Source organism: Mustelus asterias, chromosome 13 (assembly GCF_964213995.1).
Source record: "Mustelus asterias chromosome 13, sMusAst1.hap1.1, whole genome shotgun sequence".
NCBI classification, from domain to species: domain Eukaryota; kingdom Metazoa; phylum Chordata; class Chondrichthyes; order Carcharhiniformes; family Triakidae; genus Mustelus; species Mustelus asterias.
The window spans coordinates 2,240,419-2,258,581 of record NC_135813.1 but is presented as its reverse complement, the minus strand read 5'-3'; the positions used below and the strand labels follow the sequence as shown (position 1 = coordinate 2,258,581).

At 49.3% G+C, this 18,163-nt stretch overlaps 2 protein-coding genes across 2 annotated transcripts in view; both read right to left on the bottom strand.

The window, feature by feature from the left end:
- rexo4 (REX4 homolog, 3'-5' exonuclease) overlaps nt 1-18,163 on the bottom strand; it is a 211,832-nt gene that overhangs the window by 142,922 nt on the left and 50,747 nt on the right. The window lies entirely within an intron of this gene.
- On the bottom strand, nt 13-18,049 carry slc2a6 (solute carrier family 2 member 6). Its single transcript, XM_078226157.1, has 9 exons — nt 17,893-18,049; nt 16,411-16,617; nt 14,859-14,958; nt 13,960-14,171; nt 11,241-11,393; nt 9,278-9,386; nt 6,813-7,019; nt 3,021-3,166; nt 13-1,977 (listed from the first exon to the last, which is right to left on the bottom strand). Exons 1-9 carry the CDS (start codon nt 18,034-18,036, stop codon nt 1,813-1,815), a joined length of 1,443 nt encoding a protein of 480 aa, XP_078082283.1. The 5' UTR covers nt 18,037-18,049; the 3' UTR covers nt 13-1,812.

Below are 18,163 nucleotides of genomic sequence, written 5' to 3'. Positions count from 1 at the left end.
TCTTGTCTTTTTGGAAGTGGGTTGCAACATGACAGAAGTCATAAGTTTAATAAAAATCACTGGAAAACCAAGCAAACATCTGCATTGCCACAAGGAGAGAGAAGTTAATATATCAGAAATGGATTGAAGTGTGGCAGGATTCTGAGCCACTTCCAGTTTGTAACTCACTCCCGGGTATCTGTTCTATATATAAACCACCCCGAACCCCTCGATTAGATTCCAGTCTGTAACTCACTCCTGGGTATCTGTTGTTCTATATATAAACTACCCCGAACCCCTCGATTAGACTCCAGTCTGTAACTCACTCCCAGGTATCGGTTATTCTATATATAAACCACCCCGAACCCCTCGATTAAACTCCAGTCTGTGACTCACTCCCGGTATCTGTTATTCTGTATATAAACCACACCGAACCCCTCGATTAGACTCCAGTCTGTAACTCACTCCTGGGTATCTGTTATTCTATATATAAACCACCCCGAACCCCTCGATTAGACTCCAGTCTGTAACTCACTCCCAGGTATCGGTTATTCTATATATAAACCACCCCGAACCCCTCGATTAGACTCCAGTCTGTGACTCACTCCCGGTATCTGTTATTCTGTATATAAACCACACCGAACCCCTCGATTAGATTCCAGTCTGTGACTCACTCCCGGTATCTGTTATTCTATATATAAACCACCCCTAACCCCTCGATTAGATTCCAGTCTGTAACTCACTCCCGGATATGTTACTCTACATGTAAATACATCGGTTGCAATCCAGTCTGTCAGGCGCAGGTTACTCTAAATATTAGTAATAAGTGAATACATTGTAGAGCTATTTATACAACATATTTCACTTTGTGATAAGTGTTCATGCTCCAAATTATATATCAAACCAGATTGCTAACAGATAGTCTGTAAATATACCGAGCACACTGTTACAGTTTTACAGTTGTGAGAAACCGTGTTAGTGAGTTGGTGAAAGCAGCTTTTAAATCCAGCAGCAGCTGGTGTACAGCTTGTACCATCTGACATTCTCATACATTTTAGCATCAGTGATGCAGAAGGAGAAAAGCCAATACACTCTTCGCACCTGTTCCTACAGTTCATAAAATTTATCTCAATTCAAAATGTAGACTGTTGCTACTACTACCCTAATATTACCTGAGGGGACAGTGTAGAGGGAGCTTTACTCTGTATCTAAACCCGTGCTGTACCTGTCCTGGGAGTGTTTGATGGGGACAGTGTAGAGGGAGCTTTACTCTGTATCTAACCCCGTGCTGTACCTGTCCTGGGAGTGTTTGATGGGGACAGTGTAGAGGGTGCTTTACTCTGTATCTAACCCCGTGCTGTACCTGTCCTGGGAGTGTTTGATGGGGGGCAGTGTAGAGGGAGCTTTACTCTGTATCTAACACGTGCTGTACCTGTCCTGGGAGTGTTTGATGGGGACAGTGTAGAGGGAGCTTTACTCTGTATCTAACCCCGTGCTGTACCTGCCCTGGGAGTGTTTGATGGGGACAGTGTAGAGGGAGCTTTACTCTGTATCTAACCCCGTGCTGTACCTGTCCTGGGAGTGTTTGATGGGGACAGTGTAGAGGGAGCTTTACTCTGTATCTAACCCCGTGCTGTACCTGTCCTGGGAGTGTTTGATGGGGACAGTGTAGAGATGTGGGAAGGGAATACTTATATTTCACAGACATCTTTGGACCAGATGAATCTGGGAAAGTGCCAGAATGATTGCTATATTTGGAAATCAGTCTGTCTTTCCAGGTTACGAGAGAGAGATGTTAATTATTGTTCAGCTTTTCAAAGTCTGTTTGCAGCATCAGCTGTTATCGTTGCTGCGCACTCTCCTCCGGTTCCGAAAACTCTCTTCAATTTGCTCCAAAGTTCTCTTCCTTGTTTCAGGAATGCAGAGAGCAGTAAATATTATAGACAGGAAGGATATCACACAGAAGAACAGGAACGGGACGTCGAGTCCAAAGGTATCCTGCAGATGGAAAGGTGATTTTAATGTTCTACATATTTCTCCCCGTTAGAACCCCTTCTCTCCTGAAGGGACAGATTCTCACTGGATTTCTTACAGCCCTTCAAATGCGAATCCTCATGACCCCGGTAACCAGAATGGTAGCTGGGCGATCAGAGCTAAATTATCGGAAAGAAAGACTTTCACAAGCAAAGTGCTTTACAAAAAAGTCACGTCTGATTTAGAAAATGCAGCAGTCCAGCTCTACACAGCAGGATGTCAGAAACAGTCATGTTTTAATGATCAGTGTTGGCTGAGGGATAAATATTGGTCAGAAAGAACTTCTCCCTGTCATCTTTTGAAATAATAAAATTATATCTTTCACATCCCCCTGAGAGGGCAGTGTGACTTTGGTTTAACATCTCACCTGAGAAGCTGTGTCACCAGCAAGGCAGCACTCCGTCAGTAGTGCACAGGGAGGGTAAACCTAGGTTCTCTAGTCAAGCGTCTGGAGTGCGACTTGAGACCCAAACGGGTAAGGTGCATGGACTCGGTTGTGTTATCTTGAATATACATGTTTATGGGTGATCTAATTTAGGTGCTTAAAATATCTCGGGATTCATTGGGATCGATAGAAACAGTTTCCTCTGGTGGGGGTGCTGTGGTGTTGGGGGATCTGAAAACTCAAGCCAGGCCATTCATGAGCGATATCCAGAAATGTTTCTTCACAAAGGGGAGTTCAAATCTGGAAAACTCTTCCCGGCAAGAAACTGTTAAATCTGGGAGTCAATTGGAGCTTTCAGGATTGGTATTGATAAGATGTTGGGTGAAGGAGGAATATGGTGAGAATGTGGGTCTGAATTGCAGATCAGTTGTAATATAATTAATTAGCAGAGCAGGCTTGAGAGGCTGAATGGCCTCCTCCTGTTCCTATCACATCCGTCCCAAAAACAGTTACATAATCCCCTGGGAGGGGCAACAAAAACCCAGAAGGAGCTAAGCTATCGGCCAATTCCCAAAGAGTGAGAGAAGGCAGACTGGACACAGCTGCTCAAAGACAAACCAACCTTCACTAGCAAGAACCACTTTGTCAAAATGAATGCGGTGATCCAGCTGACGACGACACACAGGCCTGATGCCAAACCTCGCACTTTGAGTGGAAGAATCTCCGACATCAGCAGCCAAGTGATTGGTCCCCAGCCAAGGGCGTAGCCTGTGTACAGGGGTCAAAGGTAAACATGAAGTCTTCAACCAAATTGAGACAATTGGCAAAGCCAGTACGTTAACCACATGGGCAAGAGGCAGGAAACTAAAGAACATTTGATAAGGTAAAATATAAAAGGACACTTCAGAAGATAAGTGGTCATGGTGTTATGGGTGATATATATCAGCATGGACAGTATATTGACTAACAGGAAGTCAGGATAAATGGGTCATTTTCAGTTTGGTAAACTGATTAATGGAGTGCCACAGGAATCAGTGCTGGGGCCTCAAATACTTACAGTCTATACTAATGAGTTGGATGAAGGGTCGGACTATTATAGACAAATTTACTGATAATATAAAGATGGATGGAAAAGCAAGTTGTGAGGAGGATACAGAGAGTCTGCAAAGAGATGTAGATGGGTTCAGTGAGTGGGTAAAAGCTTGCAGACAGAGTATAATGTGGGAAAATGTGAGATTGTCCACTTTGGCAGGAAGGACAGAAAAGCAAAATATTTAAATGGGGAGAGACTGCAGAATGCTGCAGTACAGAGGGAGCTTGGAGTCCGTGCACATAAATCACAAAAGGTTAGCGTGCAGGTACAGCAAGTAATCAGGAAGGCAAATTGAATGTTGGTCTTTATTGTAAAGGGGGATAGGAACATAGGAATTAGGAGCGAGAGTCGGTAATTCAGCCTTATGAGCTCACTCCACCATTCTATAGGATCATGGCTGATCTCCATCTCATCCTAACTCCACTTCCCTGCCTTTTCCCCACGGCCCTTTATCCTGCTTTTGATCAAATATTTATCTCTTTCTTGAATCCATTGATTGATTCTGCACTCTGGGGCAGTGAGTTCCATAGATTCACAACCCTCTGTGAAAAGTAGCTTCTCCTCATCTCTGTTTTGAACCTCCCCCCTTTTACTTTACAACTATGGCCTCTTGTCCCAGACTGTTCTAGAAGAGGGAACGTTTGGTTAACATTTATTTTATCAATCCCATTGAGTATTTTATAAACCTCAATCAAATCCCCCCTCATTCTCCTGTACTCCAGTGAGTACAAGCTCAAGCTACTCAACTGCTCCTCAAATGACAACCCCTTCAAATCTGGAATCAACCTAGTGAACCTCTTCTGAACCGCCTCCAGTGACACCACGCCCCTCCTCAAAGAAGGTGACCAAAACTGAACACAATACTCCAAGTGTGGCCCATTCCCCTAGCCTGTCAATATCCATTTGTAAACTTTTTAATCTCCTCATCACAGTCTGCTTTCCCACCTATTTTTGTGTTGTCAGCAAATTTTGCTTTGTTACACTCTGTCCCTGCTTGTAGATCATTGATATAGATTGTAGACCACTGATTCAATCCGAGGACTGAACCCTGCCACTAGTTACAGACCGCCAACTGGAGAAGGACCCATTTATCCCAACCCATTGCTTTCTATCAGTCGGCCAATCCTCAATCCAAGCCACTACTCTACCTCCAACCCCTTGGGATCTAACCTTCTGGATCAGTCTTTTGTGTGGCACCTTATCAAATGCCTTCTGGACGTTCAGATAGATCACATCCACAGGATCCCCATTATCTACCTTGCTGGTTACATTCTCAAAGAACTCTAGCAGGTTTGTCAAACAAGACTTGTCCTCACAAAACCGTGCTGACACTGGTGAATCGGGCTTTGTTTTTCCAGATATTCAGTCACTTCCTCCTTAATGATTGACTCCAGCAACTTTCCCACCACAGAGATCAAGCTAACCGGCCGATAGTTTCTCATTTTTTGCCTTTGAATAAGGGCGTAACATTAGCATGCTTCCAGTCCACCAGTACCTTTCCGGAATCCAAGGAATTTTGGAATATCATAACTAATCTATTCTCTATCTCTGCTGCCACCTCCTTTAACACCCCAGGGTGCAGGCCGTCAGGTCCAGGGGACTTATCTACTTTAAAACCCTTCAGTTTACTGAGTACCTTCTCCCTGGTTATAGTAATTTCACCAAGTTCCACTATATTAACTGCGGTTTTTCGGACAGAATTACTTTCTTCTACTGTGAAGACAGTTCAGTGAAGATCAATAAAGTTGATCCCTGGGATGAAAGGGTTTGTGTTATGAGGAAAGGTTGAGTGGGTTGGGCCTGTTTTAGTTGGAGTTTAGAAGAATGAGAGGTGATCTTATTGAATGATATAAGATTCTGAGGGTGGATTCTGAGGATGTTCCCCATTGTGAGGGAATCTAGAACTGAGGGGCACAGTTTAAAAATAAGAGGTCTCGATTTCAGATGGAGATGTGGAGAAATGTTTAAATTCAGAGGTCCTTGTCTTTGGAAGTCTCTCCCCAGAGAGCAGTGCATGCTGGGTACCTGAATATATTCAAGGCCGAGTTAGAGAGGTTTCTGACTGACAGGGGGTCAAGGGTTGTGGGGGACGGACAGGAAAGTGGGGCTGAAACCACAATCAGATCATATTGAATGGTAGACCAGGCTCTATGGGCCGAATGGACGATTGCTGCTCCTACTTCTTCTGATCCAAAGAAAACAGAAACAAAAACAGAGTGTTAGGCTCAGTGAGTCAACTGTGTTCACCCACAGTGACAGCAACTCCATCCTGAAGCCTCTCACGTTGTTTCAGTGGCCTGTTTGCAGCACCAACTCCACACTCACCATTACCTTTAGTGAGAAACTTGCACTGATCCCATTCAAAACTAATACATCTTAATTTGAACTTCTTGGACATTTGAACCATTCCTGTTTATTACAGCAACACAATCACCTGTTGCGCTGCAATCCTTCCCTCGCCATCAAACTCTCCCAGGACAGGTACAGCACGGGGTTAGATACAGAGTAAAGCTCCCTCTACACTGTCCCCCATCAAACACTCCCAGGACAGGTACAGCACGGGGTTAGATACAGAGTAAAGCTCCCTCGACACTGTCCCCATCAAACACTCCCAGGACAGGTACAGCACGGGGTTAAATACAGAGTAAAGCTCCCTCTACACTGTCCCCATCAAACACTCCCAGGACAGGTACAGCACGGGGTTAGATACAGAGTAAAGCTCCCTCTGCACTGTCCCCCATCAAACACTCCCAGGACAGGTACAGCACGGGGTTAGATACAGAGTAAAGCTCCCTCGACACTGTCGCCATCAAACACTCCCAGGACAGGTACAGCACGGGGTTAGATACAGAGTAAAGCTCCCTCTACACTGTCCCCCATCAAACACTCCCAGGACAGGTACAGCACGGGGTTAGATACAGAGTAAAGCTCCCTCTACACTGTCCCCATCAAACACTCCCAGGACAGGTACAGCACGGGGTTAGATACAGGGTAAAGCTCCCTCTACACTGTCCCCCATCAAACACCCCCAGGGCAGGTACAGCACGGGGTTAGATACAGAGTAAAGCTCCCTCTACACTGTCCCCCATCAAACACCCCCAGGGCAGGTACAGCACGGGGTTAGATACAGAGTAAAGCTCCCTCTACACTGTCCCCCATCAAACTCTCCCAGGACAGATACAGCACGGGGTGAGATACGGAGTAAAGCTCCCTCTACACTGTCCCCATCAAACACTCCCAGGACAGGTACAGCACGGGGTTAGATACAGGGTAAAGCTCCCTCTACACTGTCCCCCATCAAACACTCCCAGTTTGACCTACCGAAAATGAACACCACGACGCTGATGAGTGGAATGTAGGTTAACAATTTTTCTATCCTGTGTTCACGGAGATGCTCAGCTGTGAGGTTATCAGCATTGATGGTGGAAGCATTAATTGTGGAAATATTGATGCTGGTTTGGTTATTCTTTAGCCCAGTCTCTTTGATGTAGACTCCAAGCGCCAGTGAGGAGAGAAACATGATAGCACCTGTTGGAAGGAGGAGAAACATGAATGAGTTTCTGGTCAGCTTTCACAGGCTGAATTGTTCTGGTCTTGCTGGGATGGATAGGATTCGGGTTTGGGGATGGAGTTCAGGGATGGATGGGGTTTGGGGATGGATGGGGTTCGGGGATGGGGTTCGGGGATGGATGGGGTTCGGGGATGGATGGGGTTCGGGGATGGATGGGGTTCAGGGATGGGGTTCGGGGATGGATGGGGTTCGGGGATGGGGTTAGGGGATGGATGGGGTTCGGGGATGGGGTTAGGGGATGGATGGGGTTCGGGGATGGGGTTTGGGGATGGATGGGGTTCGGGGATGGGGTTCGGGGATGGGGTTTGGGGATAGATGGGGTTCGGGGATGGATGGGGTTTGGGGATGGGGTTTGGGGATAGATGGGGTTCGGGGATGGATGGGGTTTGGGGATAGATGGGGTTCGGGGATGGATGGGGTTCGGGGATGGGGTTTGGGGATGGATGGGGTTCGGGGATGGGGTTCGGGGATGGGGTTTGGGGATGGATGGGGTTTGGGGATGGATGGGGTTCGGGGATGGGGTTCGGGGATGGGGTTCGGGGATGGGGTTCGGGGATGGATGGGGTTCGGGGATGGATGGGGTTCGGGGATGGGGTTCGGGGATGGGGTTCGGGGATGGGGTTCGGGGATGGATGGGGTTCGGGGATGGATGGGGTTCGGGGATGGGGTTCGGAGATGGGGTTTGGGGATAGATGGGGTTCGGGGATGGATGGGGTTCAGGGATGGGGTTCGGGGATGAGGTTCGGGGATGGGGTTCGGAGATGGGGTTTGGGGATGGGGTTCGGGGATGGGGTTTGGGGATAGATGGGGTTCGGGGATGGATGGGGTTCGGGGATGGGGTTCGGGGATGGATGGGGTTCGGGGATGTGGTTCGGGGATAGATGGGGTTCGGGGATGGATGGGGTTCGGGGATGGGGTTCGTGAATGGATGGGGTTTGGGGATGGATGGGGTTTGGGGATGGATGGGGTTCGGGGATGGATGGGGTTCGGGGATGGGGTTTGGGGATGGGGTTCGGGGATGGGGTTTGGGGATAGATGGGGTTCGGGGATGGATGGGGTTCGGGGATGGGGTTCGGGGATGGATGGGGTTCGGGGATGTGGTTCGGGGATAGATGGGGTTCGGGGATGGATGGGGTTCGGGGATGGGGTTCGTGAATGGATGGGGTTTGGGGATGGATGGGGTTTGGGGATGGAGTTCGGGGATGGATGGAGTTCGGGGATGGATGGGGTTCACAGATGGGGTTCGGGGATGGATGGAGTTCGGGGAGGTCTGTTGGACACGGCGGGGGGTGGGGGTGGTACAGACAAAGCTGTAACTATTCCCCCTGTCCCGAGGGAACATTAATAGAAGCCCCGTGACCCCACTTCATTCCAGTAACAGCCACAGGAAGTTCCTTTCTTCATATCAGTCAGAGCTGTGAGGAAAGGATTATGTTGATGTGACTGGATTAATAAAATCAAAGCATCAAATCTCAGATTAACAGCTGGATAAGCGGGAAGCTGTCGGATTGGTCTAAATAATGGTTCATGAATTAGGGAAGGAAATCTGCTGTACTCAATATGTGGCTCAAACGCACTCCGCTCTGAAGTGGCTGCTCAGTCTGGGGCAAACCCACCACCAATGCCCCTGGTCCATCTTCCCGGGCAACTCGTGATGGCCACATACTGAGAACTCATTTTTAAAATACCGAGTCCCAGGTTCTGCGAATAGAGCAGAGGCTGCTGGGAATGGGTAGTGAGATGTGTTCACTCCCTCCTCATTTGAACCTGCTCCATGGGGCAGGTTTTGCCCCCATGTGGAGGTTGTATCTGCTCACAAGTCTTTTCCTCATTCTTTCCAAGTTGATACCCCAGCCTGCCCTCTGATTGGAGGAGTTATAGAAGCTCACAGCTCAGAAGGAGGCTGTTCATTGAAGGTTCTCCAAACTCCGAAGACCCAGCAGAGTCCATTGGCTGATGGACCTTGGGAATCATCGCAGCCAAGCCGTGTCCTGTCTTGTAGGGATCCCGGATGGTAACGAGGAGCAGGATTTTCCAAACCCAGAGGGGCTAAATCCAATGTTAGTGTCCGCCCTCCACCCCCTCCAAGCACCACCCTTAGCTAACTCTGCATGGCTCAGTGATGGTATCGGAACACGCTATCCCCAGTCTGTTCTCACTGAGACACCAAAGAAGACAAAGCATTTACATTTTGACAGGTAAAGCCCATGCTTACCTGACACAAAGAGAAGTTTCCTTCTTCCAGCTTTGTCCATCAGCCAGGCGGCAACAGACACAGACAGCAGCCGCACCAGTCCAACAATCACTGCATCATAGCGACCTTTCTAACAGAAATAAATTGTCCATTAGTGCACCAGAGAGATGAGAGAGAGAGAGAGAGGACAGGGAGAGAGAGAGAGAGGACAGGGAGAGACAGAGAGAGAGAGAGAGGATAGGGAAAGAGAGAGAGAGACAGAGAGGGCAGGGGGAGAGAGAGAAACAGGAGAGGGAGAGAGAGCGAGAGAGAAGACGGAGAGAGAGAGAGAAAGGACAGGGGGAGAGAGAGAGATGACAGGGAGAGAGAGAGGGAGAGAGAGCGAGAGAGAAAACGGAGAGAGAGAGAGAAAGGACGGGGAGAGAGAGAGAGGACAGGGAGAGAGAGAGACAGGAGAGAGAGCGAGAGAGAAGACAGGGAGAGAGAGAGAAAGGACGGGGGAGAGAGAGAGAACAGGGGGAGAGAGGGAGAGAGAACAGGGAGAGAGAGACAGAGAGGAGAGGGAGAAACAGAGAGAGAGGACAGAGAAAGAAAGAGAATAGGGAGAGAGAGAGAGACAGAGAGGACAGGGAGAGAGAGGACAGGAAGAGACAGAGAGAGGATGGAGAGAGGAGGGAGAGAGAGTGAGAATGAGAGAGGACAGGGAGAGAGAAAGGACAAGGAGAGACAGAGAGAGGGGACAGGGAAAGAGAGAGAGAGGACAGGGAAAGACAACGAGAGAGGACAGGGAGAGACAGAGAGAGAGGATGGAGAGAGAGAGGAAGGGGGAGACAGAGAGAGGACAGTGTGAGTGGACAGAGATAGAGACAGAGTGGACCTAACCTGTTCTCTCAGGTGGTCAATACAACTTGATGCTTTATAGGTGTTACCCTGGGATATTTAACATGTTTTGAGTATGATGGTGTAATGGTCATGTCACTGGAAGGATGGGAACTGGGTTAAATATCCAGGGATCGCGAGTTCAAATCCCAGCTCCGCCACTTTGAGAATTTCAGTTCAGTGGCTCTGGTGTAAATGACAGTGAAGTTGTTGGGTTGTTGTGATTATTGCCCTTTAGGGTTGGAGCTGTTGTCCTGAGCCAATCTGGGCGAGATGTGACTCCAGCTCCACACCAACACTGCTGAGTGTTAACTGTTCTCCTGAGCTGAGATCTCAGGAAGACGGACTTACATTTATATAGTGCCTGACAGCACTTTGGGATATTCAAAAGCTCTTTACAGTCAATGATCTATTTTCTGAAGTGCAGACGCTGTAATGTGGGAAACATGGTAGCACATTTATGCGGAACAAAATTCCACAAACAGCAATGTCGTAATCACGCAAACAACCTATTTTTGTGTTATTAGTTTTTTATTTGGGTGTCGCTGGCTGGCGCAGCATTTATTGCCCATCCCTAGTTGCCCAAGGGCAGTTGTGAGTCAACCATATTGCTGTGTCTCTGAAGTCACATGTAGGCCAGACCGCGTAAGGATGGTAGATTTCCTTCCCTAAAGGGACATTAGTGACTCAGATGGGTTTTCACAACAATGGTTTCATGGTCACTAGTAGATTCTTAATTCCAGACATTTTTTATTGAAGTCAAATTCCACCACCTGCTGTGGCGGGATTCGAACTTTGGTCCTCGAAACATTCACTGAGTCTCTGGATTAACAGTCTAGCGATAATACCACGAGGCCATCGCCTTCACTGTTGACGAATAAATTCTGACACTGGGGAGAAAGAGTGCCCAGACTCCACTTCTGTGAGACCTTTCACACCCACCCGAGAGAGCAGAGGGTCTCACCTGAAAGGCCCTCACTGTTCAAGGTGGCACCTGGCACCGCTTATTCAGGGCAGCGAGAGCTGGGTAATAAAAGTCAGTATTGCCAATGACTCCATTATCTGGAGAATAAATGCCTGATTGGAGAGTTACTCTGCCACTTACCAGTATTACAGCTGTGCTGTCAAAGATAATCTGCATGTTGACCAGAATAACTGTGATTCCACTGAGCTGCTGAAAGATCCTCATGAAGACAGCAATCAGGATGGGCTTGTAGATGAAACTCTGACGAAGGTCAGAACAAGAGATGCGGTTGACCTGAAAGAGGGAGAGAGCCACAATCTCACACTGCATCAGAACTCATTGCACAGAGACATACTTCCGTATTAATGACTTGGAAGTTTGCAGATGATACAAAAATAGGTGGGAAGACAAGTGGAGAATGACACAAAAAGTCTCCAGAGGGATATAGGCAGGTTAGGTGAATGGGTAAAAACCTGGCAGCTGGAATATAATGCAGGAAAACGTGAAGTTCTGCACTGTGGCAGGAAGAATAAAGGAACTGAATATTATTTAAATGGAGAAAGACTGCAGCACGGGGGGGATTTGGGTCCTTGTGCATTCATCACAAAAAGCTCGCACAAAAGTTCAGCAGGTAATAGGGAAGCAAATGGAATGTTGGCCTTTATTTCAAAGGAAAGGAGTATAAAAATCAGGAAGTCTTGCTAAAACTAAACAAGGCACGAGTTAGACCCCACCTGGAATACTGTGAACAGTTTTGGTCCCCTTATCCAAGGAAAGATATCCTGGAATTGGAGGCAGTTCAGAGAAGGTTCACTAGTTTGATCCCGGGTATGGAGGGATTTTCTTATGAGGAGAGGTTGAGTAGGTTGGGCCTGAACTCATTGGAGTTTAGAAGAATGAGAGGTGACCTTATTGAGACATATCAGATTCTCCAGGGGGTTTGACAGGGTCGATGCTGAGAGGTTGTTTCCCCCTGTGGGAGTGTCTAGGACCAGAGGGCATCATCTCAGAGTGAGGGGGTCACCCACTGAAGACAGAGATGAGGAGGAACTTCTTCTCTCAGAGGGGAGTGAATCTGTGGAATTCTTTCCCGCAGAGAGCTGCAGAGGCTGGGTCACTCAGTATGTTCAAAGCTGTGACAGACAGATTTTTAATCAGTAAGGGAATCGAGGGTTATGGGGATAAGGCGGGAAAGTGGAGTTGAGGATTATTATATCCAATCAGTCATGATATCATTGAATGGCGGAGCAGACTCGATGGGCTGAATGGCCTCCTGCTCCTTATGATCGAACCATTTTCACACTCGGAATATTCCAAGACACTTTACAGCCAATGAAGTACTTTAGAAGTGTAGTCACTGCTGTAATGTAGGAAGCACACCTGATAATACTGGGACAGCAAGATCCCACACAAAACAAAGGACTAATGATCAGACAGTTTTTAAGTGATAAATGTTGGTCATAGTCTCCTGCCATGAGATTAATTTCCATCCACGCAAAAGGGTAGAGGCGCCTTCAGTATAATGCTTGATTCAAAAGAGTAACTTCTGACTATACAGCATTCCCTCAGTACTGACCCTCTGACAGTGCGGCACTCCCTCAGTACTGACCCTCTGACAGTGCGGCACTCCCTCAGCACTGACCCTCTGACAGTGCGGCACTCCCTCAGTACTGACCCTCTGACAGTGCGGCACTCCCTCAGTACTGACCCTCTGACAGTGCGGCACTCCCTCAGTACTGACCCTCTGACAGTGCGGCACTCCCTCAGTACTGACTCTCTGACAGTGCGGCACTCCCTCAGTACTGACCCTCTGACAGTGCGGCACTCCCTCAGTACTGACCCTCTGACAGTGCGGCACTCCCTCAGCACTGACCCCCTGACAGTGCGGCACTCCCTCAGTACTGACCCTCTGACAGTGCGGCACTCCCTCAGCACTGACCCTCTGACAGTGCGGCACTCCCTCAGCACTGACCCTCTGACAGTGCGGCACTCCCTCAGCACTGACCCTCTGACAGTGCGGCACTCCTTCATTACTGACCTTCTGACAGTGCAGCAGCCCCTCAGTACTGACCCTCTGACAGTGCGGCACTCCTTCATTACTGACCTTCTGACAGTGCAGCAGCCCCTCAGTACTGACCCTCTGACAGTGCGGCACTCCCTCAGTACTGACCCTCTGACAGTGCGGCACTCCCTCACTACTGACCCTCTGACAGTGCGGCACTCCCTCACTACTGACCCTCTGACAGTGCGGCACTCCCTTAGTACTGACCCTCTGACAGTGTGGCACTCCCTCAGTACTGACCCTCTGACAGTGCGGCACTCCCTCAGCACTGACCCTCTGACAGTGTGGCACTCCCTCAGCACTGACCCTCTGACAGTGCGGCACTCCTTCATTACTGACCTTCTGACAGTGCGGCACTCCCTCAGTACTGACCCTCTGACAGTGCGGCACTCCCTCACTACTGACCCTCTGACAGTGCGGCACTCCCTCACTACTGACCCTCTGACAGTGCGGCACTCCCTTAGTACTGACCCTCTGACAGTGTGGCACTCCCTCAGTACTGACCCTCTGACAGTGCGGCACTCCTTCAGTACTGACCCTCTGACAGTGTGGCACTCCCTCAGCACTGACCTTCTGACAGTGCGGCACTCCCTCAGTACTGACCCTCTGACAGTGCGGCACTCCCTCAGTTCTGACCCTCTGACCGTACCAGGCTCACACTTGGCTGAGGTGCCAGAGGGCGACCTATCCCCATGGAAACCGTGCCCCAACTGGGACGCAGAACTTTAAGTACATTAGGAGAGAAGGACCCAGTGAAGCAGCCATACATGTTTCAGTTATTGATGAATAGTCAGTTACATTTTGGCGAAGCGACTCTTCAATCTCTTGGTATTCGAGTTGATAATTGGCCTCAGTGCCCCGAAGCCAAGCCAATGACCGTATAGCTTCTTCCCTGCGATGTTTGGAGATTAAATAGCGAGGAGATTCCGGCATGAAGCACAAGATAATGATCATCACACTCGGTATAAACGCCCCAACAACGGCCAGCCAACGCCAGGTGAGCACCAAGTCTGAGAGACAACAAATATTCCACATTACTCTCAAATCATAACCCTTCATTCACTGTAAAACAGACAAACTCCACACACCATACAATCGGATTGTAACTCAAACCCTTTCCCATTCACTCCCATTGTACACAATCCCAATGGATCAAACCCCTTCCCATTCACTCCCATTGTGCACAATCCCAATAGACCCAAATCCCTTCCCATTCACTCCCATTGTGCACAATCCCAATGGATCAAACCCCTTTCCATTCACTCCCATTATACACAATCCCAATGGATCAAACCCCTTCCCATTCACTCCCATTGTGCACAATCCCAATGGATCCAAACCCCTTTCCATTCACTCCCATTGGACACAATCCCAATGGTTCAAACCCTTTCCCATTCACTCCCATTATACACAATCCCAATAGATCCAAATCCCTTCCCATTCACTCCCATTGTGCACAATCCCAATGGATCCAAACCCCTTTCCATTCACTCCCATTATACACAATCCCGATGGATCCAAATCCCTTCCCATTCACTCCCATTGTGCACAATCCCAATGGATCCAAATCCCTTTCCATTCACTCCCATTGGACACAATCCCAATGGATCCAAACCCCTTTCCATTCACTTCCATTGGACACAATCCCAATGGATCAAACCCTTTCCCATTCATTCCCATTGGTCAGAACCCCTCACCCAATGCGTAGAGAAGGAGAGGTCCACAGACCAGCATGATCTGAGGTCCAACTCCCAGTCTTCCTCTCAGCTTGGCCACTGATATCTCCGAAATGTAAACCTGCGACACAGAAACATGACACGTTACAATTGGCGGGACACTGGGAGAGGTGTGAGCTGTTATTGAGCTGATGGACAAACTGAGAGCCATTATGATGGACATCTCTTCTGGAGCTGGGGGTAAATTATCAGATTGGGCAGCACGGTGGCACAGTGGTCAGCACTGCTGCCTCACTGTCGATTTCCGGCTTGGATCACGATCAGTGTGGAGTTTGCACATTCTCCTCGTGTCTACGCGGGTTTCCTCCGGGTACTCCGGTTTCCTCCGGGTCCAAAGATGTGCGGGTTAGGTTGATTGGCGAGCTAAGTTGCCCCTTCGTGTCAGGGGGACTATCTAGAGTAAATGAATGGGGTTATGGGGATAGGGCTTGGGTGGGATTGTGGTTGGTGTGGACTTGATGGGCTGAATGGCCTCCTTCTGCACTGGAGGGGTTCTATGATTGAACTCCAAGATACCTGCAGATCTTTCAAGTTGCCGACGCTCAAATTTGTTTGTGCCCCCAATTGACTTTCTGAGTAACACAGACGGCACTGAGACGGCCAGCAGAGCACAAAATCCAGGCTGATGAACCCAGTGCAGCATTGAGGGAGTGCCGCACTGTTAGAGGGTCAGTACTGAGGGAGTGCTGCACTGTCAGAGGGTAAGTACTGAGGGAGTGCCGCACTGTCAGAGGGTCAGTACTGAGGGAGTGCTGCACTGTCAGAGGGTAAGTACTGAGGGAGTGCCGCACTGTCAGAGGGTAAGTACTGAGGAAGTGCCGCACTGTCAGAGGGTCAGTACTGAGGGAGTGCTGCACTGTCAGAGGGTAAGTACTGAGGGAGTGCCGCACTGTCAGAGAGTAAGTACTGAGGGAGTGCCGCACTGTCAGAGGGTCAGTACTGAGGGAGTGCCGCACTGTCAGAGGGTCAGTGCTGAGGGAGTGCTGCACTGTCAGAGGGTAAGTACTGAGGGAGTGCCGCACTGTCAGAGGGTCAGTACTGAGGGAGTGCTGCACTGTCAGAGGGTAAGTACTGAGGGAGTGCCGCACTGTCAGAGGGTCAGTACTGAGGGAGTGCTGCACTGTCAGAGGGTAAGTACTGAGGGAGTGCCGCACTGTCAGAGGGTCAGTACTGAGGGAGTGCCGCACTGTCAGAGGGTAAGTACTGAGGGAGTGCCGCACTGTCTGAGGGTCAGTACTGAGGGAGTGCTGCACTGTCAGAGGGTCAGTGCTGAGGGAGTGCCGCACTGTCAGAGGGTCAGTACTGAGGGAGTGCCGCACTGTCAGAGGGTCAGTACTGAGAGAGTGCCGCACTGTCAGAGGGTCAGTACTGAGGGAGTGCCGCACTGTCAGAGGGTCAGTACTGAGAGAGTGCCGCACTGTCAGAGGGTCAGTACTGAGGGAGTGCCGCACTGTCAGAGGGTCAGTGCTGAGGGAGTGCTGCACTGTCAGAGGGTTATCCTCTCGCGTCTTACCGGGATAGCTCCGGACACCATTCCCCCAGCGATCCCAGTCAAGGCTCGACCTAAATCCAACATCCAGACGTTTTGGGCACTGCCCATGATGGCGAAGCCCAGGACGGAGGGAACACTGGACACCATGATGGTCAGCTTGCGGCCGAGGAAGTCATTCAGAAACATGGTGCTCAGACCTCCAAAACCCACTCCCAAGGTGAAGATAGACTGTCAATGAAATAAAATAGCACTGGGGTTAGACACAGAGTAAAGCTCCCTCTACATCGTGGGCCGAAGGGCCTGTTCTGCGCTGTAATGTTCTATGTTCTATGTTCTATGTTCTACACTGTCCCCATCAAACACTCCCAGGACAGGTACAGCACGGGGTTAGATACAGAGTAAAGCTCCCTCTACACTGTCCCCATCAAACACTCCCAGGACAGGTACAGCACGGGGTTAGATACAGAGTAAAGCTCCCTCTACACTGTCCCCATCAAACACTCCCAGGACAGGTACAGCACGGGGTTAGATACAGAGTAAAGCTCCCTCTACACTGTCCCCATCAAACACTCCCAGGACAGGTACAGCACAGGGTTAGATACAGAGTAAAGCTTCCTCTGCACTGTCCCCATCAAACACTCCCAGGACAGGTACAGCACAGGGTTAGTTACAGAGTAAAGCTCCCTCTACACTGTCCCCATCAACACTCCCAAGACAGGTACAGCACGGGTTTAGATACAGAGTAAAGCTCCCTCTACACTGTCCCCATCAAACACTCCCAGGACAGGTACAGCACGGGGTTAGATACGGAGTAAAGCTCCCTCTACACTGTCCCCATCAAACACTCCCAGGACGGGTACAGCACGGGGTTAGATACAGAGTAAAGCTCCCTCTACACTGTCCCCATCAAACACTCCCAGGACAGGTACAGCACGGGGTTAGATACAGAGTAAAGCTCCCTCTACACTGTCCCCATCAAACACTCCCAGGACAGGTACAGCACGGGGTTAGATACAGAGTAAAGCTCCCTCTACACTGTCCCCATCAAACACTCCCAGGACAGGTACAGCACAGGGTTAGATACAGAGTAAAGCTTCCTCTGCACTGTCCCCATCAAACACTCCCAGGACAGGTACAGCACAGGGTTAGATACAGAGTAAAGCTCCCTCTACACTGTCCCCATCAACACTCCCAAGACAGGTACAGCACGGGTTTAGATACAGAGTAAAGCTCCCTCTACACTGTCCCCATCAAACACTCCCAGGACAGGTACAGCACGGGGTTAGATACGGAGTAAAGCTCCCTCTACACTGTCCCCATCAAACACTCCCAGGACGGGTACAGCACGGGGTTAGATACAGAGTAAAGCTCCCTCTACACTGTCCCCATCAAACACTCCCAGGACAGGTACAGGGCGGGGTTAGATACAGAGTAAATGTCACTCTCTATTCTAACTAGTTCTGTTCCTTATCCCTCTAAAGCAACAGTTGATTCCCAGTTTACCTCAAACCAGGAAGCTTTCTCATCATTCAGTCGAAGATATGGATTGGAAGATTTTTCCAGTTCTGGGACTACGGGTGAAGTGTAAACCAGTGCATAACCAAAGCCCAGATTTCCCAAGGTCACAGTGAAGACAGCGAGGTACATCCACCAGTTATGGACTCTCCTGGAAGATAAATCCACAATGAAGTCTTTGATCTGCAGTAACACAGGTATCTGCCCAGCCCTGTAGATCTCTCCTTCGATCACCATATTACCAGCTCCGACGCAGGCC

Excerpts from the sequence above, each read along its gene's own strand:
- slc2a6 (XM_078226157.1), bottom strand. The coding sequence starts at position 18,036 with ATGTACCTCGCTGTCTTCACTGTGACCTTGGGAAATCTGGGCTTTGGT. Across the intron at positions 16,618-17,892 it reads AGAAAGCTTCCTGGTTTGAG|TCTATCTTCACCTTGGGAGT; the intron begins GTAAACTGGGAA and ends TTTCATTGACAG. Across the intron at positions 7,020-9,277 it reads GAAACTTCTCTTTGTGTCAG|GTGCTATCATGTTTCTCTCC; the intron begins GTAAGCATGGGC and ends TCCTTCCAACAG.